This window comes from Cucumis melo, chromosome 6 (genome assembly GCF_025177605.1).
Source record: "Cucumis melo cultivar AY chromosome 6, USDA_Cmelo_AY_1.0, whole genome shotgun sequence".
NCBI lineage: Eukaryota > Viridiplantae > Streptophyta > Magnoliopsida > Cucurbitales > Cucurbitaceae > Cucumis > Cucumis melo.
Window position 1 is genome coordinate 10932184 of NC_066862.1, and position 27759 is coordinate 10959942.

At 31.8% G+C, this 27759-nt stretch overlaps 3 protein-coding genes across 6 annotated transcripts; all 3 read left to right on the plus strand.

The window, feature by feature from the left end:
• The first annotated feature begins 971 nt into the window (after positions 1 to 971).
• On the plus strand, positions 972 to 6797 carry LOC103496133 (thiosulfate/3-mercaptopyruvate sulfurtransferase 2-like). 2 transcript variants are annotated; one of them, XM_008457875.3, is made up of 13 exons: positions 972 to 1139; positions 1277 to 1378; positions 1480 to 1668; positions 2637 to 2696; positions 2783 to 2845; positions 3027 to 3151; positions 3245 to 3407; positions 3856 to 3915; positions 4548 to 4606; positions 5142 to 5223; positions 5746 to 5809; positions 5974 to 6041; positions 6497 to 6797. In XM_008457875.3, the coding sequence occupies exons 2-13, from the start codon at positions 1277 to 1279 to the stop codon at positions 6593 to 6595; spliced, it is 1134 nt and encodes a 377-aa protein (XP_008456097.1). In that variant the 5' UTR covers positions 972 to 1139; the 3' UTR covers positions 6596 to 6797. The 2 variants fall into 2 exon arrangements, with proteins under 2 accessions (XP_008456097.1, XP_008456098.1); XM_008457876.3 differs by lacking the exon at positions 972 to 1139 and having other exon boundaries at positions 1189 to 1378.
• A 4824-nt stretch (positions 6798 to 11621) lies between these two features.
• On the plus strand, positions 11622 to 13969 carry LOC103496134 (40S ribosomal protein S16). Its single transcript, XM_008457877.3, has 2 exons — positions 11622 to 12184; positions 13847 to 13969. Exon 1 carries the CDS (start codon positions 11710 to 11712, stop codon positions 12142 to 12144), a length of 435 nt encoding a protein of 144 aa, XP_008456099.1. The 5' UTR covers positions 11622 to 11709; the 3' UTR covers positions 12145 to 12184; positions 13847 to 13969.
• A 1888-nt stretch (positions 13970 to 15857) lies between these two features.
• On the plus strand, positions 15858 to 23963 carry LOC103496135 (protein REBELOTE-like). Of its 3 annotated transcripts, none has more exons than XM_051086323.1 (14): positions 15858 to 16096; positions 17797 to 17962; positions 18160 to 18217; positions 18528 to 18636; positions 18717 to 18777; positions 18876 to 18970; positions 19915 to 19980; positions 20140 to 20667; positions 20935 to 21237; positions 21368 to 21691; positions 21844 to 22050; positions 22188 to 22277; positions 22377 to 22469; positions 23480 to 23963. In XM_051086323.1, the coding sequence occupies exons 2-14, from the start codon at positions 17854 to 17856 to the stop codon at positions 23600 to 23602; spliced, it is 2166 nt and encodes a 721-aa protein (XP_050942280.1). In that variant the 5' UTR covers positions 15858 to 16096; positions 17797 to 17853; the 3' UTR covers positions 23603 to 23963. The 3 variants fall into 3 exon arrangements, with proteins under 3 accessions (XP_050942280.1, XP_050942281.1, XP_016901916.2); XM_051086324.1 differs by having other exon boundaries at positions 17826 to 17962; XM_017046427.2 differs by lacking the exon at positions 15858 to 16096 and having other exon boundaries at positions 16676 to 17962.
• Positions 23964 to 27759: the final 3796 nt, after the last annotated feature.

Below are 27759 nucleotides of genomic sequence, written 5' to 3' on the forward strand. Positions count from 1 at the left end.
ACCACAAATCAAAAGCTCTAATTAATTAAATATTCATCTAACATATATTTAATTAATTTCAATTTCCACAAAGTTAAATAATTCTCATTAAATAAATTCAAAAAAAGACCGAATAAATTAAATTTAATTAAACAAAACTAAGATAATTAACTAAACGAGGAAGAAAGATCTCAATCTTGGAAGATTACATAAAAAATTTAAATATTCCAAAATAATATATCTATGTATATATGCTATCTAAAAAATACTATGGCTAGAAACATTTGATTTTCCTATAGTTTAGTTTTCTTTAGCACCACACTCTAGATTTTCTTAGATAACATTTTATTTCTAATCTCTACATCACTTTAAATCAATGATTTTTTAAGATTTTTTTTAAATAAATTACGTTTTATCCCCAAATAATATCTACTCCACGTTAAATAAAGAAAGTTTATAAAATATGTATCGAATATTTTCATTTGTAAAATAAAAATATTAGGATATGAAATCTATAAAATATGTATCTAATATTTTCTCTTGTAAAATAAAATAAAATATTTAATATTTTCTCTTGTATCTAATATCTAATATTTTCTCTTGTAAAATAAAATATTAGGAAATCAAATCGGATTAACTTTTATCTATAAATAGTTGAGATAAACCTTTATTTCTATTCGATTTCTCCACCCAAATCGTTGTTTTGTAGGACTATAACTCAATTTCATTGTTTGAGGTAAGATATGCTATATTTTTCTTCTTTTTTTTATATATAATCTACATGAAGTGTTTTTTTAACCCATTGAATATTTTTTTCACATGCTTTTCATTTTCAATGTTTTAGGCAGGTAGTTTGAACTACAAACGATTAACTTTGTAATTTAACTGTCTTTTTTTTTAATGAAAACAATTTTATCATTATTTTTATGACTACAATTTTATCTAATCTACGATTAACAATTAAAAAAAAAAAACTGGAATCAAATTAGAATAAGATGAACAGAGCATAATTATCATCTCCACAGTGGCTGTCGTACCTTGTAGCGTCGTTTTTAGGGACAGACTCTCACTGGGTCTCTTTCTTTTGCCGCTATTTTTTACTCTCAACCTCGACCCATTAGTCTCTTCGGATTCTCTATCTTGGGTTCAGTATTTTGCCGGTAAATTCCTGTTTTTCAAGTATATTTCTTTGTTTCTTATCATGTGTTGCACTTGAAAAATTAAAAACCCTTATCTTTTCCTCATTAAATCCTGGAATTTTCTCAAAGCTACGACTTTTTCTATGTTCTTCGTGTAGATGGCATCAACCCTTTTGAGTAGAGCCCTTTTGCTTAATCGATTCGCTCATTCTTTTTCCTTTCCTTCTGGCAAAACCCAGATTCTTCCTTCCGTCTTCAGTGTAAGTGAAGCGTTTGTTTGTTTTGCATTTTTTTTGTTTCTGGGTTTTTGGTTTGCTGAAGACTTATGGATTTTCTCTGTTTTGATTCTTCTGTATTGTAGAAGAAATTATTTTATTTTCAACCAACCTCAGCCAGTGTAGCATATAGTCCGACGAGGCGATTTTCATCTTTCATGGCTTCATCTGTAGCTGGGGCTAGAGCTCATTTTTCATCAAAATCCTTATCCACGGATGATCCTATTGTTTCCCCTGATTGGCTCCATTCTAATCTCAAAGAGCCTGACTTGAAGGTATTGCCTCTTGTTGGTTTCAACTTTAACTTTTACTCCTTTAGTTGTCTTAACAGATGCTGTTCAATATGCTAATTGTGATGCATTAGTTTTGTGCCATGTTTTAGTTTAATTCATTCTAGGCTTGGAGTCTTTGGTTTGTTGTTATTCAGTGTTGTATGTTGGGTTCGTATAATTTAGGTTTTTCAGTACATTTTGGCCTTCTCCTTTAGGTTTCGATCCATTCGGGTTCTTGATTAATTTTTAGACCCTATACTTTTCATACATTTTAATGTCCCTGCAGGATTTTTTCCAAAACATTTAGGTCTCTTTTACAGTATTCCCTTTTTAATCAAATTGGATAAAAACTTTACTTTGATGGTCTAAATTTGAGATTTATAAAAAAAAAAAAAAATACAGGAACTAAAATGAAATGCAACCGGGGACCAAAAGGGCAATTTTACCTATAATTTATCACTTATGTCAATTGAGTGTTCAAAGTATTGTTGATTTAATTGTTGCTTGTTATCTCAGATAATGCTCTTTTTTTTCCTTCTTATAACCATAGTGTTTGGTCTAGCTTTTGTGCACCTTAACTATTCTAACTAGATAATTGTTTGACCCTCTTGGTTATTTAAATGCTTTTAAAATATAAAGTATCTATGCTTCCAGCTTCTTTTTTTCGTTCAAAGGTGTGTCCATGTCTTCTGTCCCCCAATGCTTGCAGGTTTGCTTATATCCAAGCTATTGATTGTGGTTGATATTTTTTCTTGAAGAAGTTCCACTATGTTTCGATCTAGTCAATACATATTTTTTTTGCCTCGAGACCATGTATTTCTCATTGATTTATGCAGATTCATAAAAGAATATTTGGCTCCTTGCTTATAATATATCTTGATCTTGACTAGAAAAATTGTGACAAGTAGGTCTGGTAGCTCTATGTTTTGTATTTCTGTAAATGTTTAACCTTTTAAACTGCTTGTTTTCAGGTGTTAGATGCATCATGGTACATGCCAGATGAACAAAGAAATCCTATTCAGGAATACCAGGTAGTCAATTTGATAGATTTTCTGTGAACTACATTATATATTGTGTGGTGAAGTATCAGTTCTTAGCCTGGCCATAATTTTAATAGGTTGCTCACATCCCTGGTGCCCTTTTCTTCGATGTAGATGGAGTATCTGACCGAACTTCAAAGGTTAATTTATCTCTTTTCATTTTGTTTCCCTGTAAATATATCATCATTATATTTTGTGGTTGAATTAGAAAAAGGAAAGTACATCTGGCCTTCATTTATTTTAATTGTTAAACAATAGATTTATAAATCTTTTCTTCATTTGAGTTGCTAATTAAAAATTTGAGATGATTATTTGTTTCAGTTACCACATATGTTGCCATCAGAGGAAGCTTTCGCTGCTGTTGTCTCTGCCCTTGGCATTAGCAACAACGATGGTGTGGTTGTTTATGACGGAAAGGGACTTTTTAGTGCAGCTCGTGTCTGGTGGTGAGATGCAGAAATAAACATTCAACTTGAAGAGTTTATGTTTTTGATTTTTGTACGTGAATTGATGAAATCAATTTTGGACATTGAATATAGGATGTTCAGAGTATTTGGGCATGACAGAATTTGGGTACTTGATGGAGGATTGCCGAAATGGCGTACGTTAGGATATGATGTTGAATCCAGTGCATCTGGTGATGCTATTTTGAAAGCTACGGCTGCAAGCGAGGCAATAGAGAAAATATATCAGGGGCAAGCTGTAAGTTCATGACTTAATGTGTTTTATCCTATATTAGTATATTTAGTCTGAAGGCAACTGGTCCCATGAATGGTTTGTGCAATTTAATTTGTTGTCTCTATAAATATTGTATCTCATAAGTTACTCAAATGTTTCAATGTCAACAATTACCCTCTTTCAAAAAGTCCTCTTTTTTACATTTACCTTAAGGATATTTTTTATTTGTTCATTTTCTTTGCATAATTAGATGGGATTCAAAAGCTATAGAGGAATGTGAAATTGTAAAATTTACGTGACTCAGTCCTTGACCAATGCCCATATTTTGTTCCACCTGAAATCGAACAAGTTTTATTTTGTTTTCATTTTTTTTGGGACTGTTTTTTTCCCTTTTTCCTTTTCTTCTATTTTTACTTTCAAGTTCCAATATTTTTGTGCATAGATTTTACAGTACTTGGTTTGGTTTTTTTAGGTTGGGCCAATTACATTTCAGACCAAGTTTCAGCCACATCTGGTCTGGGACCTTGAGAAGGTTAGGTTGCTCATTAAAAAGCTTTTGTTGTTAAAGTATTCCTTAATCCTTGGTTTGGTTCTTTGTTCAAAAGATGAAAAGAAAAAAACTGTTGGTATAAAATATGAATAATATAATGCTTTATAAAAATATGTAGCAATGCTTTAGCTGATATCTTGAATTGTTAAAGGATTCTTAATAGTTAAAGTTTGAGTTAATGTATTAACTTGTCGTTCATGGTGAGTGATATAGGGCATATATTAAAACTCTCTTCTGATAAAGAGAGTATATATTACAATGGTTATCAGTATATGTTTGGCTCTGAAACCTATAAAAAAATTTAAGAAAAAGGGTTACATCCATCTCCATGCCCCTTTCAATCACAAAGGAAAAAAGAAAAAAGATAGCCACGTGGCAACTTGTGATTGTGCACTTAAGTGGATTGCACAAAGATAGGTGTAACCTTCGATTCTCCCAAATATTTATGCTTTGAATTATTATCTTCTCGTTTTACTTCCAGCTTAAAACTAAGGTTCTTTGAGTGCTAATACATGTAAATAGTAAAATGTAGAGTGAACACGCCCAAAAAAAATCGATAATCGTGTTTTATAGGCATTTTGGATTTCAACCTTTTTCTCTCTAACATGTTCCAGGTTCAAGAGAATATTACAGGAAAAACTCACCAGCTCGTAGATGCTCGATCAAAGGCCAGGTATAGTAGATTCTAGATTTTATTGATTGTTTTATTGCTGAATATTTTCTTTTAACTTTTTCCGAGACTTTTGAAATTGAGCTTTACCATACTGATTTCTTCATATCCTATCTATCAAGTGACTTTCCTGTCCCTTTTTCTCTCTCCCTCCCTCAATTTAGTGAGGAAGTATTTGGTTGAATAATTTAGGGCCTATTTGGTTTGGTAACTCATTTGTTTTCGAAAATTAATTTTTTATGAACAAGTGTGTTGGTATCTTTCATTGTTTGTTTTTAAACAAGAATTTTGTTCTTAAAATTATGAAGGAAAATTGGAAATGAAAAAAAGAAACTTAAAAAAAATACATTTTGTTTTTGAAAAACAGAAAACAAAATGAGTTACCAAATACAATGGCTTTTGTTTCTAATAAACAAAAATTTAAAAACAGAATTTAGAAAAAGGAAAAACAAGAAGAAAAATTGAAATGGTTACCAAATGAGGCTTTATCAATTAGGAAGATTTCCTTGTATCCTAGAATCATGTTTTCTTCTTGCAGGTTTGATGGGGCTGTTCCGGAGCCTCGGAAAGGAATTAGAAGTGGCCATGTTCCTGGCAGCAAGTGCATTCCTTTTCCCCAGGTTTGTATCAATATTTAGTACCTTATCTTTGTTGTTCATGATTAAGATTTAAAACAAGTTTCACATTGAACCAACCTTTCTTTCTTTCGAGTTCATATTTGGCTCGTATTAAAGTTTTCAGTTTCATTGAAGTTTTAACATTATCTTTTGCATACTGTATCACTATCCATTGCTTACGCTGTTTAAATTCTGAGTTTCTTTGAGATCTTACAGTCATAGCTAACACTTATATTATATTTCTCTAATAAGTGGCATGATGTGATATTGAGAAGCTTCTGGCTGGAAAGAAATAGAAGCAATTTTTTAGGGTACAGGGAGCAGTAGAATTTCTTCTATAAACCATAATGAAAGTCTGTTTCTTATAAGCTCTTCATACGTTTGCTGTAACTCGTACTTATAGTTTTAGCATTCTTCCCCTGTAGCCCTTTGCAACTGCATCTATGACTCAGATGTAGTTGATGTTTTATAAAAATAGAATGAAAAGCCACAAAAACAGTTGATAAATGAAATGTACATTTTCAGATGCTGGATAGTTCACAGTCACTTTTACCAGCAGATCAGCTCAAGAAACGGTTTGAACAAGAAGGTAAGTTTTTTACCTTAACAAAAGTTAGTTGGGTCACCAAAATGGTGTTTGTTTTTCGTTTGGCTCTCTTTCCACACAGAACCCAGGAATGAAAAGCCTTTCTTGAAAGGTCTTGGGGCCCAAAGCTGCACAATGATATATTAAAGTCAATCGATTTTCTGCAGGCATCTCTTTGGAAAATCCTATTGTAACTTCTTGTGGTACTGGTGTTACTGCCTGTATTCTTGCATTGGTACGTCTCTCTTCACATTAAACATTTTGAATTTTAGATCTAAGAAGCACAAACAATTTAGTTTGGCTAAAATGTATGTGTCGAGCACATGTCAAATACTTGTTAAGCATGACAGACACTAAATGTAAGAGCCCATATGAGTCCAGTATTTGTTAGGCACATGTAGATCAGTCGTTAAGAATACTGATATCACATAATAGGATATAATTTCAAGAGTAAAATACATCTAACTCATATTTTATGAAAGATATATTTGGATGCGTGAATGTATCATTGTGTTCATCTCTTAGACTAAAAAACACATAACATCTCACCCCATGTCGATACTGTTCATATTCATGTCTCGTATCCGTATTCATGTTTCTTTCTACTGTTAGATTTGGGTATTTGGTTGTTTAAAATACTAAAATTCAACTTTTAAAAGTCTGTAAATAGTGAGAATTTGTAACGTTTAGGGCCTTCATCGACTTGAGAAACATGATGTTCCAGTTTATGATGGATCTTGGACTGAATGGGGAGCTCATTCTAACACACCTGTTGACACTGCTTCATAACTGCGGCTACCATTCCTTAACAAATTTTCTTCTTGTAAATGCTCACAACTTGTTTTTGTTTTCTTTTTTTATTTATCTATCAGAGAACTCAATTTACATTTGTGCTGTTATTATTATTTTTTTTTTATCTCAAACTACAACTCAAAATCACTGTCTCATCACATGAAAATAAATTTATGTTGCATTTTTTTGGGTCCAATAATGGCTGATATGAGAAACGAATTATCCACCTTGACATTAGTGGCAAATCAAAAAATTTTGTGAGAAGGGACTTAATCAGCCGACTTTTAGATTTAATGCTTAAAGTTTTGATTTGATACCCTCCCTGGCTACGTGAATGCCTCTTCGATCCATAGGTCAATTTGACATTCCCTTGGAGCAATTTTCAACGTATAGTTAATGCTTGTTTTGGATAGTGATTGATTGGTATCTCATTCACTGTTACGTTGAAATTATAGTATTTCTCATGAATGTTTGAAAAATCAAGATTTGAAGTTGTGAATTATGGATAATCCTAAATGCTTAGCTTGGACATTCTAATAACAGTTCATTCCCTGACATATCCTTCATAATAAGTTTGATTCATTACAAACAGGTTTCGGAATAAGTTCGATTGTTGAAGATTCCTAAAGTTAAAAGTCTTATTAATCATAAGAAACATTCAACTTTATCCAAAGTTTTTGCCATGTTCCTAGTTATTTCTCATTCCATTTGGTTAGTTGGGCTCAATTTTCATCCCAATTGATACATGATACCATGCTTCTAATTTTCTATCAATTTTTTCTCATTCAGCCATTGTAACTTAATCGTAAATTCAAAGTTTTATCAATTTTTTCTCATTCAGCCATTGTAACTTAATCGTAAATTCAAAGTTAGTCCAAGAGGTATCAACCAACTGAGACCTCAAAGTTATTTTCACCGTGTTACATTTGGATTACTTATCTTTTATCCAAACTAAATATAATGGTTAGACGACTCATGAGATGTTATATAAGTTATCAATACATAATTGCTCTTAGAAATTCCACTACTTCAAGTTACAAGTTTGTCCTCGTATGCACAAAAGCACTAAACAAAAATTGTAATTCACTTTTTTTATAGTTCATTTTTTCAACTACAATTACAAAGGTGAAAAATCGAACCCTCAACCTCGAGAGAGGAGTATTATATCAATTGTCACTAAATAGGCTCATTTAGACCATTGTCATTCGTTTGATGATTTGTATTAAATAGCATCGCTACATGACTAAAAACAATAAACAAAAAAATCGTTGTCGATATGTTTATATTTTTTTTTTCAAGAACTAGATAAAACGTTTTCGATTCTGATAAAACATATGAAATAATTAAACCATTATCAAACAAGCTCTAATTTATACCATCAAAAATGAAAATCAATAAAGCATTATAAATCAATACAATATTATAATTAAAGAAGAACAAGAAAACATGGTAGCTAAGGCAATGTTGTTTCTTTTCTGATCTCATTGTTTGATCAAAGGCTAAAAGCCTAAATACATTACCAAAAGAAAAAAAAAAAGTGAAATTAAAGCCTTCATAGCATAAATGAAACAACACTAATTGTGATCATTTACATTAATGGATGTTTTGATGAACAAACGAGATCATTACCTATAGAATAATTTTTTCTTAAAAAATAAAAAATGGAACTGAATTTGCTCATGAAGAAAAGTAGCTTAATCTGCAATCTTGTTCATGAATTTAGGGTTCAATATAAAGTAAATAAAAAATATTTCGATTAGAGGATTGAATCTCTACCTTAGAATCATGGCATTGTGATCTGAATCGCAAAAAGGCCTCCAGTGCTACTAATATAAGAAAACTTAACAAAATTGTTCTGATGGGAAATTTTTCTTCAGTCATGATAAGAAGGAAGAGTTTGAGATTTGATAAAATTAGCAAAGAATGGTTGTTGTTGTTAGGGTTTTTTTTTTTTTTTTTTAAATTTGTGATGGTGCATCTTACATTTTCTTTTTCTTTCTATAGATAATTATTGAATTTTTTTTCCCCTTTAAGATATTAGAAAAATATGTTTTTTTTAAATATCATAATCTAAATTTGGTGAATTACGAAGTCTTTCTTTAGTACAAGGGGAACAAAACAACCAAAACCGAACTAAACACAAAACAGAAAAGAACGATGAGCATAATTCTCTCGAGAAGTAATGTCTTCAAGGCCAAACTGCGGAATAACCACATCTTCGACACTACACGAAAATGGGGATATCTTGACACATTCTTCAGCGTCAGGATAAGAGACGCCGGGCAATAGGGTCTCCTCCGATGCCGTAAAGTGGGCGTCGACAGACTCACTTTTTTCCGACAGTGAATGTATCATGTCGGGATTAGCCACCCAATTCCCAACGTCGTACTTGTACACGTCGGGGGAAAGGAAACAATTAAATAATAGTTTGCTTTTTTTCGATGTGTTTTTCCGACGTCATGCATATAAACGTCATGAATTGGGTGGCTAGTCCTGACGTGTACATCCATGACGAGGAAAAGAAAACAATTAAATAATAGTTTTCTTTTTCCCGACCTCATGCCTGCCATGTCGGGAGTAGGATAGCACAATTTCCAACGTTTTACTAATGGTGTCGGAAATATGTGGAAACTCTTGATGTTTTCGAATGGAGTCGGAAGTTCCAATATAAAACCCTCTTTCAGATCTGTAAATCACATATCAGAAAGAGTGAAAGAGGGAGAAAAGTTGAGAGAGACGAAGGAAGAAGCCCACCGCCATTCCGTCCCTGCTGCTCATTGTCTTCACCATCGTCGGCATCTTCCGTTCGCCTTCCTTCGCCGCTCGTCGTCGTCTGTCGTCGCTCTTCGTTGTTTCGGTGAGGGTTTTGCCTTTTTTTTTTTTAGTTTAAAGAAAAAGTTGTAGATTTAGTTTTTGAAATTGATTTTATTTGCTTGAGGCTATGTATTTGTTGTACTTTGAATGCTTGATTTTGTTGATTTAGATTTAAGAAAAACATGTCACTCCTCGAACAAGGACAACTTAATCATGGACAACAGAGATGTTCTTGTGATTAACCAATAGAAATGCAAGAACAAAATCAAGGTGATGAAGATCACAAATAGAATCAATGAACACATGAGCTTCATTCTCGTATTGAAATGTCTAACAAAAGAGGCTTCAAACAATCTCTTAACTAGCCCAAAGAGAGGAAATGTCAACTTCAACAGTTTTAGAATCCTTCGAACATGACAATGATCTTGAGAAGCTCATCTAAAATAGATTTTGAATTTTTAATTGGGAATGACAATTTTTTTTTTTTTTTGTGTTGATGACAAAAATTTATCATCATCTTTTTGCAACTCTTGGTCTATGATTGCATGCTTAGACATTCAAGTAATATTGATCAACTTGGCTTTTGGAGTGTTCCATCCATGAGCGGAGAGATTTAGTTCTTGCCTAATTATCTTTGATCAAAAGATAATCCAAATCTAATAGTTTTCCTTGGAATGATGTCAATTGATTTGAGAATTTTATTATTTTTGTTGTTAGATGTTCAACAATTAGGTTCTTAATTTTCAATTAGTTTCTAGGTTTTTCATATCATCAACATATCGTAACATAGTAAAATGTCTCTCCATAGTCACGAGCAAGGTTTAGTGTCTAAACTTCTCAGTTTTTGTATGTATTGATTGATTATTAACTTTAAAAATGTCATATAGGTAAACCAACCGTAAAAAGAATATTTAGAAATTTTAAATTTATAAACTTTAAAAGCAGTTTAAAAGATTTTTGAACTATTGTAAGGCTACATATAATAGATTCATGACTTATTCAACTTTTTTTTAAGATTATATCGAACATAAAATATAATTTTAGGTATTAGAACAGGGCCCTATTAGACACTATAAGAAGAAAATATCTTTAAACTTTGTCTATTTCTTACAAAGAAAAACAGCAATGGAATAGAAGTTCAAGCAAAAACAAAAAACAAAAAATAAATATGAAATAGTATGATAGTGAGCATTTACACATAATTGTTTCAAGATTAAAGTGAACTTAACTCAATGGTATAAGCATGATTTTTGACTGCAAAAAACATGTAACTAGTGATAATATAACTAGAGGTCAGAGGTTTAATCTTACTCCCTGTTATACTAAAAATACATCGGTATTTCAAGCTTCAATATTTTATAATAGAACTATAATTTTGAAATGTTATAAATGTCAAAAGGTATTGATAAAATTGGTAACTCGAAAATTTTTAATTTGTTCAAATTTCATTGTATTTTCAAATGTACATTTTTAATTTCAAGACCTTAGTAAATCGTAAATTTAACTTTCATAGTTTGATAATTGTTGATTCTTCAAAATTGTTTATAACAATTATTATTTTCACTCTAAATTTTAAGAATATATTTACATATTGTTTGTGTTGCACGAAAAATTATTATTATTTAGTTAATTTTAATAAAAAATATTTTTACGGAACTAATTTTGAAATTTATTAAAAAAAAAAGCAGAAAATAAGTTTGAAAAAGATTAAAATTGAATAAGCAAAATAATATTCTTCCCAAAAAAAAGTATAAAATAAATTATTTTAGATGACAATTTATTTTCCAAATACTTATACAAAACATCACAATCTAACTTGAACTTTACGATAGTTCATGATAGATGAAGATAGACTATTAAGAAAATTATCTTTTAGTCTTTAGATTTTGATAAATATGTGTGTTTAGTATTTATGTTTCTTTTTAATTTCCATATGGATAGACTCGTTTAGTTTTCGAATTTACTCTTGGATAACTTAGAAGGATAACTTCCCCTAAAATTATTTTTAAAATTTTAAATATCATATATTTAATTTAAAAAATTAAACATAAAATAATTTGGACCTTATAGATCCAGAGACTAGAAAGGTTAACTTTTTAAAAGTGAAAGAACCAAAAATACATATTCACGAGAATTTGGTTTTTGCTAAATATTTTGGTTAAAGTTATCATTATTTTATTTCATTTTTAATTTAGCATTTCACTTTCGACAATTACAGAAACCTTTTTCCAACAGATCATATAAAATACAAAAACCTCTCTTATTAACAACTTTCAGTTCGATCACAAACCCTAACTATGGCGGCTCCAATCGAGTCTGTGCAATGCTTCGGCCGGAAGAAGACCGCAGTTGCTGTAACATACTGCAAGCGCGGCCGAGGCTTGATCAAGATCAACGGCTGCCCAATCGAGCTCGTCGAACCTGAGATCTTACGCTTCAAGGCCTACGAACCCATCCTCCTTCTCGGCCGACACCGCTTCTCCGGCGTCGACATGCGAATCAGAGTCAAAGGCGGAGGCCACACCTCACAGATCTACGCTATCCGCCAGAGCATCGCTAAGGCTCTCGTTGCCTTTTACCAGAAGTACGTCGACGAACAGAGCAAGAAGGAGATAAAGGACATTCTCGTTCGCTACGATCGGACTTTGCTCGTCGCTGATCCTAGACGCTGTGAGCCGAAGAAGTTTGGTGGTCGTGGAGCTCGTGCTAGATTCCAGAAATCATATCGTTGATCGAAGTGTTTTAGGCGTCCATGGCCCAAATCGCTTGTTGGTAATATTTATTTTTTTTTTGCTTTTCTGTTCCAATTAACTTCGGTTTCAAATTTTTGATCCGTTTATGATTGTAGTATAAGATTTTTTTGACTCGAGGCTTGAATTTCTGATTCCTGACATAATTGCAATCGAAATGCCGTTTTGGAACATCAAAGTTTTCTTCCATCTGTTAACTGTTCGTGTTGGATTCTGAATTTTCCTTCATGTGACATTATTATAACTACAGCAATGGGGTCTATTCCACATAATTTGTGTCCACCCCACATAGAATTTCTTAAGAGATCGTCCAATATAGAACTTTTTCAGAATTTTATTGGTATAGATATATAGGAATTGGATCAGTAATTATTTTGCACTTTCCTATACCATATTTATACAAGTTTAGAGGCCTCTCATTGTCAAATGAGTCATAACTGTTTTGGGTTGTAGCCGAACCTAAGAACATCACATAGCCTAATCTTTGACTGAGAGAGATCAATGAGATTTTAGAAAAGAAGAAACAAATGTAAAAATTTTTCCTGAGAGCTACAAAGTGCTTGACAGAAACTTACACATCTTAAAACTTTTAAATTTAGTGTTTTTTTTATAGATATTGTATTATTGGGTTGGTTATTAGTAGAGGGCTGTGGTCTGGATGGTAGCTATTTTAGTTGGAAATAATAAACATGGTATAACAAAGAGGATAGAGATGAGTGAAAAATGACAAATATGAAAGGAAAATTTTGCATGATACATCAACTATAATAATTGGAATTCCGAATATGGAGTAGGTTGCAATAGTTCACATCACTCACTTAAAGATGAGGACTTAAAAGAAAGAATATTTGATTTGATTTCAGATTTAACAAAAATGTGAAGAAACTTTGAAATTTGAAAACCTTGCAAGCTATTTTCCCAAACAAAATGTGTAATTAGCACTATGGAAAAATGTTATTTTTAACTTTATGGTAGGAGATATGGTGCATTTGAAACTCAGACCCTTATGCGTGTGTGTTAATAGGGAAGCTCGAAGGCTGTTCCCAACCCTTATCGGGTGGTGTATTTAGTTTGTCATTGCAATAAAAAAAAACTAGCAACAAAATATTTTGATCCTTTTCATCATGTTTCTCAACTTAGTAAATTTATAAGGGATCCTATACTAACAAAGGAAAATAATACCATATATCTCAAGAACAACTCACGTTCAATAACTTTCTGGCGTAGGTCACAACAAAACTTAATACAATAAAATTATTTAGTTAAGTAATTAGCATACCCACAAACATATCAATTTGTTTGATCCTTGTAATTATTATTATTATTATTATTATTATTATTGTTGTTATTATTTATTCTGAACATACAATCCAAAATCTCATAGAATTTCATAACATTTTTCCAGCCTTCCCTCCTTTTTTTTCTTTTTCATTTTTTCAATTTATATGGTTTTATATAGGCCTTCAAAACGCTTTTAAACAACAGTAATTCGCACTATTTATGACCATTATGAACCATGATCTAAGTGTAACTTAAAATACATTTAACAAGTACAACAAATCTTAAATTATTTGTTTTCCATCCAGAGTAAATGAAGTCTCATTTGAAATAGCAAGTCTTTGCTCATTAAATTAAGCTTCATTTTACTTTGACTTCACTTAATTCAATTTATTTATTTTTGTAGTTGGACAACTTCTTGACAATTTTCCTGAGGTTCATATGGCCGTATGGTTGAGATTTCATATATGTGAAATTGCACTAAAAATTATTATTATAAATAAAAATAAGGACTACCTATTAGTTTTCACTTTTGGATTGGTTTTACCTATTCCAGTCATGCATATTGTGGAGATTTGTTCGCGTAATCAAATAAGAGAATAATTGATAAACGGTTATTTTAAATGGATTGAAAAAAATTTATTTGATAAGTTAGATGATAAAATTGTCAGGGATCAATATCAAACCTATAGTGGATAATCACAATGTATTAAATTAATAGTGTTCTTATATAAAATTTCTAAACACACGATTATATATATATATACATATAGATTCCTCTAATCTTCTAATAAAAGAAAATAATTATCAACCAAATTATTGAGTAATTTACATAAATGTAACAAAAATTCAAAATATTTACGGCACATATAACAAAATAAGAAAATCCCATAAGACACGATCAAATTTTTTATAAATCCCATATATGTCCTTGCAATTTTATATATTCTTTGCGATTTATTAGTCTCGGGCCATGTCGGTGTAATTAAGGCTGAGATCGAATAACTAAAGGCAAAAGTTTTTCATCCTGAGACATCTCAGGACAATGTATGCTCGAGATCGAATAAAATAAAGGCAAAATTCTTTCATCTTGGGACATCTCGATGCAATTAAGGCCCAAGATCAGAAGTCTATCATCTAGGGGCAATGCTGTCCGAGATCGAATAAAATAAAGACAGAATTCTTTCATCTCGGGACATCTCAGAGCCACTGAGGCTTGAGATACAATAACTAAAGGAATATTTTTTTTTTATACCAGGGCATCTCGGGCCATTGTATATCTGAGATGGAATGAATTAAAGATAAAATTCTTTTACCTTAGGGCATCTCGGTGCAAATAAGGCCTAAGATCGTGTATCATGATTTACACAATTGTTTAAATTTGAAAGTCATCGTTTAAAATGAAGTACAAGATAATGTAGATCTACACTTTTGTCTTTCATTTCGAGCCATCTTCGTGTATTGTATGCTCGAGATCGAATGAACTAAAAGCATAATTCTTTCATCCTGAGGCATCTCGAGGCATGGTATCCTCGAGATCGTGTATGATCAAAATCTACATGATCGTATAACGCATGCACGTTGCCAATTTATCGCGTGTTAATTAGGGCAATTTTGATATTTTATATTGTGGGCATGCAAGTTTTTTCTATTTCCAAAATTGTTATAGTATAAATGTTTTACCGATTTGTTATATTTTTTTTAAAAAAATCCCAAACTATATATTGCAGTCTAAACTTAAATGTATAAATGAACATATTGGTTACGTACATGATGAAGCAATAAAACTTGAAATTTTAATCTAAATTATGAAATAGAGGAATGGGGATGACTCTTTCGTAAATAAGCAAAAGTCCTTTCCTATCATGGTAGTTTCAACAATTGGCGTGACCAAAGTGGCATAAGAAGGAAAATGTTGAGAAATAGTATTCTTTTGGTTTTATATTTAGAGAATAGTACGGTTCTAAAAAACTTCTTAATTTTATTTTTATAGGTTAATCTTGATCGCGATAGATACAGAGATTCTTACCAAAAGTTTAAAATCTTTTAAATTTTTTTTTTTCAATCTTTGTTGCTCGAGTGAGTCATCTAGATAGTACATTTTTGTATTAAAAATTTGAAATTAAAAGAATATATCAAAGGATAGGAAATATTTTTGACAATCCAACTATTTTATATCATCACACAACTCTAAACCCTCAACTTTAGAATGGTTGCATGGCACCGAAAAAGTACATGAATTTTAGCCTTAAAAACCATTCCTAGGTAATGTAAAAGCATTAATTATCTTTCTCACTTACTGTTATGAATCTATAATTGAGAGTGTTTTTCTGGAAGAATAAAGATAATAGAGGATTAGAATCAAGTTGAAATGCATTATAATTGAATTTATATTCAAACATTTTAAAATAAGCCAATCCCTCACAATAGGGTTTAATTCAATCATTTGGGGGTTTTAGTTTAGTGCTTGAGATTTTTCGCGGTGCATTTCATTCGCCAGAACCTTAGCTTCTCGACGGAAACGAAAACGCGGAGTACTCAGTAGCCCCAGACGTTTCGTTCTGATACGACTGCCGGCAACCTTAATCCCTTCACGCTTCGTCCTCCGCCTGCCCCATCTCTTTCGGTGCCGCCGCCACCGCCCCTTACTTCTCCGGTTTGCCCATTATTTAAGCCAAGACACAAATATCTTAATCTCTGTTGCTTATTTGCTTAGTCTTTTGTTTCAGTTCGGATTGTGTTCTCGGCCTTGTGCCCTTTTGATTCGATTCTGCATTTTTATGACGAAGGAGGAAGCTAAATTTGATGGAATAAGAGAATTTTGAATCGTGAATTTGTTAAAATTGAACTGCAACTACTCTTGATTCTCTCTATTTGCTTTCAATGTTAAAATTTTTGCATTCCCCACTTTATTTGCTTTCAATGTTAAATGTTAAAATTTTTGCATTTTCATTCCAACTCTTCTTCTTCACTTTTAATTGCTTTCGATGTTCTAAAAGTTCTTGCTTTCAATTTAATTTCCGTTGCTTAACTTCTATAAATCTTCTATTTGCTTTAAAAATAAAATCCTTTTATTTGATTCCAATCTCCTACTTTATTTGCTTTCAAAATAAAATACATTTTCTTTGATTCCAATTTCCACCGACAAGCTCTCCATTTTTTTTAAATTGATTGATATTGTTGTTTGATGGTTGTAGTATTTATTTTTTGCTTTTCTGTTCCAATTACCTTCGATTTGAATTTTTTGATCCGTTTATGATTGTAGTACAAGAATTTTTTGACTCGAGGCTTGAATTTCTGATTACTGAGATAATTGCAATCGAAATGCCTTTATGGAACATCAAAGTTTTCTTCCATTTGTTAACTGTTTGTGTTGGATTCTGAATTTTCCTTTATGTGACGTTATTATAACTACAGCAATTGGGTCTATTCCACATAATTTGTGTCCACCCCACATAGAATTTCTGAAGAGATCGTCCAATTTCGAACTTTTTCAGACTTTTGTTGGTATAGATATATAGGAATTGGATCAATTAATTATTTTGGAGTTTCTTATACCATATTTATACAAGTTTAGAGGCCTCTCATTGTCAAATGAGTCATAACTGTGTTGGGTTGTAGCCTAACCTAAGAACATCACATAGGAAGAAACATCACGTAGCCTAATCTTTGACTGAGAGAGAGATCAATAAGATTTTAGAAAAGAAGAAACAAATGTAAAATTTTTTCCTCAGAGCTACAAAGTGCTTGACAGAAACTTACACATCTAAAGTTAGTCGAAGAAATCAATGATTTTTCTACTTGGATTTTGAAGAAAACAACTGTGCGATCCTTAAGGTTAAGGTCTTCGTTGTTTTTGCTATGAACATGAAGAGATCAATGTTTTCTCGTTCTTTCCTTTTTGCCTCTTGATTTGGGTATAAAAAAAATTTGGTTACGATTTCCTTTCTATTTGATATGATGACAAGGTATCAGCTAGAAATTTTTTATAGCAATAGAAGTTGTGCTTTTATTGTACTCTACTCTTAAACTTCAAAATTTAGTGTTTAAGGGTGGTTACGAAAATCTGTCTCTGAGATATTGTGTTGGTTATTAGTAGGTGGCTGTTATAGTTCGAGGAATATAATAATGATGTGGTTGGAATGGTAGCTATTTTAGTTGGAAATAGTAAATACCGGAACAAAGAGGGATAGAGATGATGAGTGAAAAATGGTAAATACGAAGCATGATACATCAACTATTATAATTGGAAGTAGGTTGTAATAGTTCAGTTCACTCACGTGAATTTGCCTGCCTGTTGAGTTTGACATCTGTCTTCTCCGAAAATTTACACCTCACCCACCAACATGCTTACAGGAGCTCTGACGAGAGGATTTGAATTTCAGTGTTGATTCTTTATACTAAGGCAACGGAATGGGGAAGCTCGGGAAGAAAGCAAGGAAGTTTGCAAAGAAAAATCTTCAGACTGTGCTCAGAAGGAAACGGAAACTGAAATCTTCGTTCAAAAAGAAAGCTCCATCAAGTAACATTTCTTGGACGAAATTTAAGCTTCTGCATGTTCTAATCCTAATTTCTCGAAGATATTTTATTATTGGATACGTGTTTCCAGTTCATTCTCTCTCTCTCTGTTTACTCGTTTATGCTGACTTGAGCTGCTTAACGAATTTTTTTTCTGTTACTTGTTTAAGTTATTTATTTGAATTTCTTCAAGTTTTGTAGGACAGGACGAAGACAGTGTTGAAAATAAGGACGGCGCGTCGAAGCTTCACAATCGATTGTAATGCTTTAATCTGGGAATAGTTTGTTCATTCATTGAGAGCGTTGTGTTTATATTGATATTTCACTCATTTTGTGTCAAGTCTGTTGTCAATATCATTCTGATCAGCATCTTTCCAAATAATATTTTTGCTGTGATTTACTTGGCCCCAAAAGACTACACGCATGAATATTTACGGAATTGTTTGAACGTACAGGTCTTGTGTTTAGGACTTTTCCATCCTCAATTCCTTAAAATTTTAATGAAAATGAGTATTGTATGCTTAAAAACTGTTGTATTATCCATTTAAATTTCTAGTTTCTATTTGCAGGAATGGTGAAGCTGATGAAAACAACGTTGTTTCCCTTGAGGCAATTTTCAGTGAAGATGAATATGATATGCTTGAAGATGATTCCGACAGTGATGGTTACATCTCAGAGGTTTTTTACGGAGTTTTGCAGATATTATTTATGATTACTTGATTGAGTTCATAGCATTTCTAACGTTATTTGTGAATTAGGAACCAAGCTCTTTTAACACACCTGAAAATGAAATCGACAATAGTTCTGAAGGTGGCATTGGTGAGTCTACTCTCTGTGCTATGTATAGATCTTTTTTTTTTTTTGTAATTTATCTTGATACTTTGATCTTGTCTTCTATTTGGGGTATCTTTTTGCAGATATGATTAATCCCAACGATTTATCAGATCAAAACAAAGAAATCCATTCAGAACTCACAAAGAAAATCAAGCATCTGAATAGGTTGAAAGAAAAGGTAATATTTTACTTATTTGACCTCCATCTCCACTAGACTAGAAAAACTAGGGCAAGTGCATCTCTCTAGTTACACACAAAATTTGGAACATGCAAAATATTTCTTTGACTTAATAACGGCGTACAAAATGCATTCCAAGTGACTATAGTTACACATGAAATTTGGGACGTGCAAAATATTTCTTTTACTCATCAACGACTTTGCATTGTGTTTATGCATTTCCAATAACTAGAGATCAACATGTTTGCTAAAGTTAAACGAATGCGTTTAATGTTCTGATAGCAGCTTAGAGGGATATTCATGCAATGATCTCGGCATGTACTGTGTTTGTGATATTTTTGGGGAGAGGAACAATAGAGTGTTCAGAGGTTTGGATAGGAACCACAGTGAGGTTTCATGTTTTGCTTTGGGCTTTGGTTACAGAGGTGTTTTTGCAAATTTTCTCTAGGTAACATCTTAGTTGGATTATGTTTCTTTAAAGGGGTGCTTAGAGGAGTGGTGAGGGACCCTTCAAATGTTTGGTTCCTTATTTGTTTCCATGTTTCTTTGGGGGTTTGATATTGATGACCTTTTGTAACTACTCTACAGATATGATTTTGTACCATTGGAGTTCCTTGTTGTAAGGGGAGGGCTTGTTTTTCCTGTGCACCCGAGCATTATTTCATTTTTATTTTTCAATGAAAATGGTTCTTTTTATAAATAATAATAATGATAATGATAATAATAATAAAAGAACAAAAAAATAGAGAAGTAGGTCTTTTTGGGGGAGAATTGCAAGAGGGTGCACTTTCTTCCCGAAGGTCTACTTTCACTAACACTATTTAATAAATTGAAGGTAGGGTGGCTGGTGGTGTATATTTTTCTTATATCAACTCATAATGATGTTTAATTTTCACTCTATGGCTGGGCAATTTAATTTATCCCGTTTTTTGGAAGATTTTCAGGATCCAGAATTCTTGAAGTTTCTGGAAACTTATAAGGCTGTTGAACCTTTCAGAGATGAAGACACTGTAAGTAATATGTAGGCTGCTGTATTTCTTGGTGCCAAGTTTGAAGTTCTAATTTTGGTTATGAATGATTTGTTTAATCATATACAAACGAGCACTGTCAGCCAATTATGTTTTAATGTCTTTTTTTAATTTATTAAATCTAATTGTTTCCTTGAATAGAGTTCTGATGAGGAAACAATCAATGCTGATGGGCTAAAGCGAGATGAACAGAGTGTTAGTTCTAATAAAAACTTCTTGTTGAGTTCCTCTGTCATTGATTCCTGGTGTCATCAAGTCAAGAACAAGCAGGATTTGCCTCTATTTACCAGTCTCATAAATGGGTATCGAGCTGCATGTCACTACGGATCTGAAGCAATAGGCAACGTAGATGCTGGCAGATGTTATAAAATTGTAAACAGTGAAACTTTCTCCAAGATATTAATTTTCATGCTTTCTGAGGCTGACAATTTATTTAGGGAGCAGCTAGGACTCTTGACTAAGAGCTATAAAAAGGAAATGATTTTAGAATTGAGAAACACTCAAAAGTGGAAAACGCTCAAGCCCTTAATCAAGTCATATTTAAGGAGTAGCTTGTTTCTCTTGAACGAGGTTTCAGAAACTGAGATATTGAGGTTCTCTTTGGCTCGAATAAGAGTGTCTGTTATATTCTTTGCAGCTTTCCCTTCTCTGCAGCGCAGGCTCATTAAGGCAAGTATATGTTTTACATAAATATTATTACCTTTATTTTGTTGTTGACGCATTTGAAGCAAGTATTGGCATATTTTCTGTTTTACGTTTTTCTACCATTCAAATTTGATTTCACAGAAGTAACTATAGACTTTCTCATATTCCCTGATCATATACGGAGGCAATCATATTTTTGTTCTGTATATTGGTCATTCATTGCTACCAGTAGCCTAATAATCCTATATGCTCACTTATCTCACTCCACCAAAATGTATGAATCCAATGCAGATTGCAGTACATCTGTGGGCAACTGGTGAAGGAACAATATCATCACTCTCATTTCTCATAATACGAGAAATGAGTTCTGTGCTTGGATCTAATGTCTCCGACACCTGTTGGATTAAAATGTACAAGGCTGTCATTGGTAACTGTCAATTTGCGGAACCAATTCTGCATAATCACATGCAATTTTTGAGGGACTCCTTCGTTGAGTTATGCTCTCTTGATGTCCATAGATCTACTACTAGGGCCAAGGTTTCAATCCAGCAACTTACAAAGATACTAAATCAGGGTTTACGAATGAAGAAGAAAGTAAGCTGTCAGGATCCCTCATCTTACTTCCTCAAGTCATGAAATTTAAATGTATTACTGTTTGTTCAAACTTACGGGAAGCCTGTTTGCATTTGAAAGACTTTATCCGTGCCTGTACATTTCTTTGCAGGAAGCAGTTCAGATGATGCGCAGTTGGCAATTTATCAATTGCATTGATCTCTGGGTCAAGTTCATTGGTGCAAATTTCCAGGATTATGATTTGCAAACATTGCTCTACAATGTTATTCAGATTATAAATGGAGTGGCTGTATTGTTTCCTGGTCCTAGATATTTACCGTTACGAATTAAATGCATTAAGTGGTTGAATTATCTTTCCAGATCCAGTGGGATTTTTATCCCTGTTGCATCTATGGTGTTGGATATCTTGGAACATATAATTGTCAAGGAGGGCAAGAATCCAGGAGTCGTCTTCCACCACTTGTCTGTCCTACAGGTTATACCTTTTTATGCTTTATTATATATGAATGTTCTTGTATTCGTGATTGTGCGTGATGTATTATTTATTCATGTGATTAAGAAACTAGACTATTATTTTGTTAAATGCATGAATTTCAGTTGGAGTAACTTTAGAAGTTATTCATGCAGCTGCCAAAATATTGGTTGAAGTCGCAGAACTTTGTGGAGGAATGTGTTTTATCTACCATTGAACTTTTATCATCTCACTTTTCTCAATGGAGTCACCATATATCCTTCCCTGAACTCGCTACTATTCCACTTATTCAACTCAAGAAGTTTCATGCGACATCTACAACAGAGAATCTCAAGCGTTTGGTAAAACGTTTTATTGATCAGGTAGAGGCTGCATTTTGTGTTCAAATCAAATATTTTAATCAATTAGTTACCATGTTAAGTAGAGTATTTGAATTGTGACATCCTACACGCACACAGTAAATGCATTACATATTCTTAGACCTTTGTTTGCCATCCAGGTTGAGCAGAATATCGACTTCATTAAAAAAAAGAGAGATGAAATCTCGTTTTCACCCAACGATCAGCAAGCTGCTGAATCATTTCTTCAGGTTTTGTTTCCTTTTCTTTTTCCCTTTTAATTGTTTCAGTTTCGCATGCCTGGCAATTGACAAATGACAAGTATTGTTTGCATTATATGGGGACTGCAGCTAGAGAAATGCAACAGCAACGTTCCATTTATACAATATTACAAAAGCATATTGGACAAAGCTGCATCCAGGAGTCTGGCTGTGGATAAAAAGGTACTGCTTTTCCTTTCATGCTTTTTGTACGAGTATTATATTTATACACTATAAAGCATTGATACTCCATTCTAGACAGGATTCGTGATGTTTGACATGCTACTTTCTGTGTCCTTTTTTGTTTTGTTTTGTTCTTTTCTTTTATATATATTTTCATACCATGTGGGATGCTTCCTGGACACGCATGGGAAATGAGTTTTTCTTTTGTTTTTTAATTGTTCTTTGATCTCATAGAACCTGCATAAATTGAATATATAGGATAACGGAAATAAAAGATAAATCGAGGTACTTGGACCCTCTTTTCTCGAGATCACTCTCAAGCCTAATTCACTTACCAAATATTGCTTTTTCTCTTCATTCCCCCACTCTTTCTATATAACCAACAAATATAACTAACTGCCAAGCTAATTATTATTATGCCCTTAATACCCTAATAACCCCTAGTACAAATCCTACTAGGGGGTTTGGGGAAGGAGTGATTTATGGGAGGGTTAGTGTTATGATAATCCTAGTATTATAATAGTCCTAGTGTTATGAGAGTATGTTTTTGGGGGAAGGATTATGACAGGTAGTGTTATGATAGTATGTGTTTGGGAGAAGGATTATGATAGTTAGTGTTATTAAAAAAAATCTTAGTCATATTCCATGAAATGTGCCAAACATGTCTGAAATTATAAATAAATAAATAAAAATAGGACACTAAAATTTTGGTGTAGGACCGTGTTAAATAGTGTACAAACATGCCCGACACAGCACTTTGCCTAAAATGGCCTAAAATGGAGCGTTTGTGCTTCATAAAATGAATACAAACATAAAAAACTGAGCGCTTGCTTCTAAATTCTATTATGTACTTTTCACTAAGGATTTGAGTTTCAATCTCCTACTCTATCATATTGAACTCGAAAGAAACAAAAATCATTGGCTGCATTCAACTGAGAATTCTGATTGATTTTCCTTGCATTATTTTGTTTTCATAGTTATTATCTTGATTACCAAAGTCAATCTTGTAGTTCCTTGGAGCCAACAAAAACAAAAAGAAAAGGCAGCAGCATGAAAAAAATCAGCAAATTGAATCGGCTGCTAACGGCAACGTACATCCAGAGAAGAAAAGAGGGAAAAAGAGGAAAACTTGAGAAGGAACAGGTTTATCTGCCCTTTCTCTCTCTTCAAATATTAATACTATTTTTATCCCTAGAAATTCTCCGTTGGTAAATTCAGAAGATAATTTATCCCATAGATCAGGAGCCATCAGGTTAGATACTAGAATTGACTTCTAGCACAACAAGAAAGTTGCCATTAGTGAAATTAATGCCGAGAAAATAGTCGTGTAGATTAGTTTAGAGCATTGAAATTCATTGTCTTTTGGGGGTAATATCAATTTTGTTTGGATAATTGAAAGTGCAAAATGTTTAGAAGTCTTTCTTGATCGTATCTTTATACCAAATTTTGCTTGTTGAGTACTCTAAAGGAAAAGCGAAAGTCTCCATTTAGATATTTTTTTCTTCTTTTGCTTAAATTATTTCTTTAGACAGTTAAATGGATGTATGTATGTATTTATTAGGTTATAGTACATGTTTAGTTGTTTTACTTTGAGCTTTATATCTATTTCATTAATAAACTTTCATGATTACTTGATAAGTTTATTTTCAATTGTCTAAAAGATTTATGACATTTAAATTTTTCAAAAATTAGTTGTTTTATTGGGGAAGTTTTGACTGCGGAGTTGGTTAATTGGAGTCCATGGTGGTTAATTGTAGTTTGCAAATCATTTTAATCTGAGGGGAAAATAGTAAATACTTTAACAAAAGAGGGTAAAAAGTGATGAGTAGAAAATAATGAATCACGGGTTTCGTGATCCAAACATAACTTAGACATAGTTTTAATTTTGTCTAATGAAATTCTCTACGTGTAGTTTTGAAAGTTTAGGGATGAAAAGGGCGCTATTTTGGGGATAATGATATTGCTTCCCATGGTCGCAATCAAAATATTTGTCAAATAAAATACACTCATTTCGGCTACTGCTATTTTATATGGTTGTAATTTGATGCAACCTGTCAAGATTAAGATGACAATTTTAGCTGAACATTTACCAATTAAAATTCATTATGTGGACAATTTTAGCTGTTCGGAAGAACTGTTGACCTATGACGTTTATAGAGAGACTTTTTCTAATAAAACAGTTATACGAACATTTACTTATTGGTCCTTTTTTGTGTTAAATTGGAAGAAAACAGTAATATTTTAAACCGCCTCTAAGCAAATTGTATTATTCTCTATTCGAACCTTTATTAAATATATGATTGTGAATACAAATTATATATATATATAATTGTGGAATATGTTTCGACATATTTGGGATATTATGCAATTAATTAAGGAGAGTTTGTGATTAAATTGTATTTATTATTTACATGAAGACAGAATTTGTGGGATTTAGGGAATGCTTTAGGGAGGTAGTTGATATCTCGTTCTCCCATTTTCCCATGTCTTTTCATTATTTAGTCTTTGGTTGATTACTAAGAAATTAGTCTAAATTACAAAAAAAAAAAAAAAAAAAAAAAAAAAAAGCCTCCAACTCTGCCTTTTTTTTTTCTTCTAAATGCCTTTTTTGAGCATTTTGAAAATGACTCAAAACTATTTTTACTATAAACTTTTGTTTTAAAAATATATTTGAACCGTTAAAAAATTTCATAAATACTTCTAAACTAAGAAAAAGTTAAAAAAAATACTCACTAATTCAACTTTTATTTCAAATTTCTTAGCACCCAACATTAAAAGTAAAATTATAATTTGAATTTATATCGGTATGTTGATATGTTTATCGATATTTTTGCATAAATAACGACACATTTACTAACTTAAATTTACTTTTGGATTTTGTTTTTTTTTGTTTCTATGGTTTTTACATTTCAGTGAAATTAAGATTTCCAAAAATTAAAATTTCAATGTATTCATCAACCTTGGTTAATATGTAAAGTTCAATAAAATCTTACAAAATCTCAAAATAAAAATTTCTCCTCAAAACATACTAAAAGATAATTAGTAAAATAAAAGAATTTTCACATTAATAGATCTATCAAATTATCATTGTGTGTTAATAATCAAATATATCTTTTTATTTGATAATTAACAATATGTTAATTAAAAATAATTATTGAGATTAGTTGTGTGAGTGATCCATGACTTTGTGTTAATTGTCAAATAAATTTAAAACTATCGTTCTAACTTAAAATTTTGGTTGGTGAGAAAATTAGTGTAAAATTTGGTTCAATGGGAATATTTTTTTTTTTTTTAACTATTTTAAGTTCAAGAGTATTTAGGAAACTTTTCTATAGTTGAATTTTATTTTTTAAACAAAGCTTTATTTTCATCCAAAACTAACATATTTTAAAATATTTTTTGAAAGTTGACATTTTCGAAACTTTTGAAAATGTGTATTTCTTACACAAACTACAAAATTCATAAGTATTTTTGTTGTTATTTAATCGAAATTAAATACATTTAACCTCTTTTGAACCTTCTTTTCCAAAAAAGTAAATAAATAAATAAAAATTAAATACTAATTTGATTTTTTTTATTTTTAGTTTTGGTTCATTTTAATCCTATTCAAAATGTTCGTTTAGGTAAAGCTCCTATACTCTCAATTTTTATTTATTTTGGTGGTATTTTCAATATTTTCATTTTGGCATTGAAGTGACAATCTCGATCCCTTAAAAATGAAAAAAGAAACTAAAATTGATAATTTTTGTAAGTCGAGAACTAAAATAGTGTTTATAAAAAAATCTTCTAAAGGATTTTTAATTATTATATATAATAAATATTTATAAAATACTTTTTAAAGTCATCTCTTTAAGTCATGAGTATTTAGTTTCGTTTGATTTTTAAGCTTCAAAATTCTACATTTCTGTTCTTTCGAATTAAATTTTTGTTTTGTCTTTAAATTTCATGTTCCATTTTTATTCTTGGGTTTTGAGTTTTTTTCTGATTGGCTCTCTAGAATTTTGAGATTTATACTTTTTTTTATCAATTACTCATTTTGAAGTCGTTAAGTTTTCTTAATCCATTAAATTAGTTTTAACTAATTTTTCATCACAAGTAATTAAATAATGGAAAGTTAACGTAACTTCCATTGGTAAAAATTTGTTGGAAAGTGTGACATTTAAATCTAGGGATGATAGAAAAACTAGCAAAAAACAAAAAATATTCACGCACATCATCATCTTGACCATTATAACTCACAATCGTTTGATAAACCAAAAACACTATCAACGATCAAATTCCCAAACACCCGAATATTAGAAGGCCAAACCTCAATGAGCAACACTAATAGACACAATAGAAAAAGCAATGTCATCATTTAACACATTTTTAGAATAATCATTCATCTGGCTAGATAAAGCAACAATATAGTTTTGTTAACCTCATAAACACAATTGGTGCTAGCAAAAACCTAATGAATATTCTTTTCAGAATAAAGAGGCTTATCATTCACAAAATTTTCGAATGAAACAACGATGATTTTACCCAGAGATTTAACAAGAGCGACATTATCAATAATGCCATCACATATTACATGAGACTCAATAAATATCTCAACGCAACTAACAACAAGCTTTGTGAGGATGGTAGTATGGATAACACATGTTTTACAGTCATATATATGAGAACCTTGACAAATATTCACCCTATTTCTAAAGGATAACTTGACCCATTATTGATGAAGATCTAACCATTACATCTAGGGTCAGTTCTTTTAGTTTATTATTATTTTAATTATGTTTAGTAATTTGGGCTTGTAGTAATTTTTTTATTTTAGGCCTTATTGACTTTCCCAGCCCATGTTCTTTTAATCTAGTTTATATTTCCTTGCTCAAAGATTCTGCAGCAGTTTTTTGAACATTAACAATGAAAATATATTGAAATCTGCATTTCTAGCCAAGTCTAGACAGATTTCTATCATTATCTCTACAAATTGTTCTTGTCTCTACATCAAAGCGGTATCAGAGCCCAAAGATTGGCTTGGGCAATGGAAAATAGAGGTGATAGAGAGAAAGAGAATGAGGCAGAAACTCTTCCAGCTTTGTGGCAAGCCATAGCTAAAATAGGAAATCGACTCGATGAACATTTCGAGCGAACAAATAGGGACATCCAAGAAATCCAGCGAAGCATGGCCCAAATGAACGCCAATCCTAGAGGTGCGCAACCACAAAATCGTCGTGGACAGCAGCCACGAGTTTGAGGGGTAGAACGCAGAGGGGGTCAACACACTACTACAAAATTGGGTTTACTT

What these genes read in the sequence shown, in the direction of transcription:
- LOC103496133 (XM_008457875.3), top strand. Translation starts at nt 1,277, where the DNA reads ATGGCATCAACCCTTTTGAGTAGAGCCCTTTTGCTTAATCGATTCGCT. An exon ending in AGTGCAGCTCGTGTCTGGTG is followed by an intron (nt 3,152 to 3,244) that starts GTGAGATGCAGA and finishes CATTGAATATAG; the next exon opens with GATGTTCAGAGTATTTGGGC. An exon ending in TGGTCTGGGACCTTGAGAAG is followed by an intron (nt 3,916 to 4,547) that starts GTTAGGTTGCTC and finishes AACATGTTCCAG; the next exon opens with GTTCAAGAGAATATTACAGG.
- LOC103496135 (XM_051086323.1), top strand. Translation starts at nt 17,854, where the DNA reads ATGGGGAAGCTCGGGAAGAAAGCAAGGAAGTTTGCAAAGAAAAATCTT. An exon ending in CAAAAAGAAAGCTCCATCAA is followed by an intron (nt 17,963 to 18,159) that starts GTAACATTTCTT and finishes CAAGTTTTGTAG; the next exon opens with GACAGGACGAAGACAGTGTT. An exon ending in TAAAACGTTTTATTGATCAG is followed by an intron (nt 22,051 to 22,187) that starts GTAGAGGCTGCA and finishes TTTGCCATCCAG; the next exon opens with GTTGAGCAGAATATCGACTT.
- LOC103496134 (XM_008457877.3), top strand. Translation starts at nt 11,710, where the DNA reads ATGGCGGCTCCAATCGAGTCTGTGCAATGCTTCGGCCGGAAGAAGACC.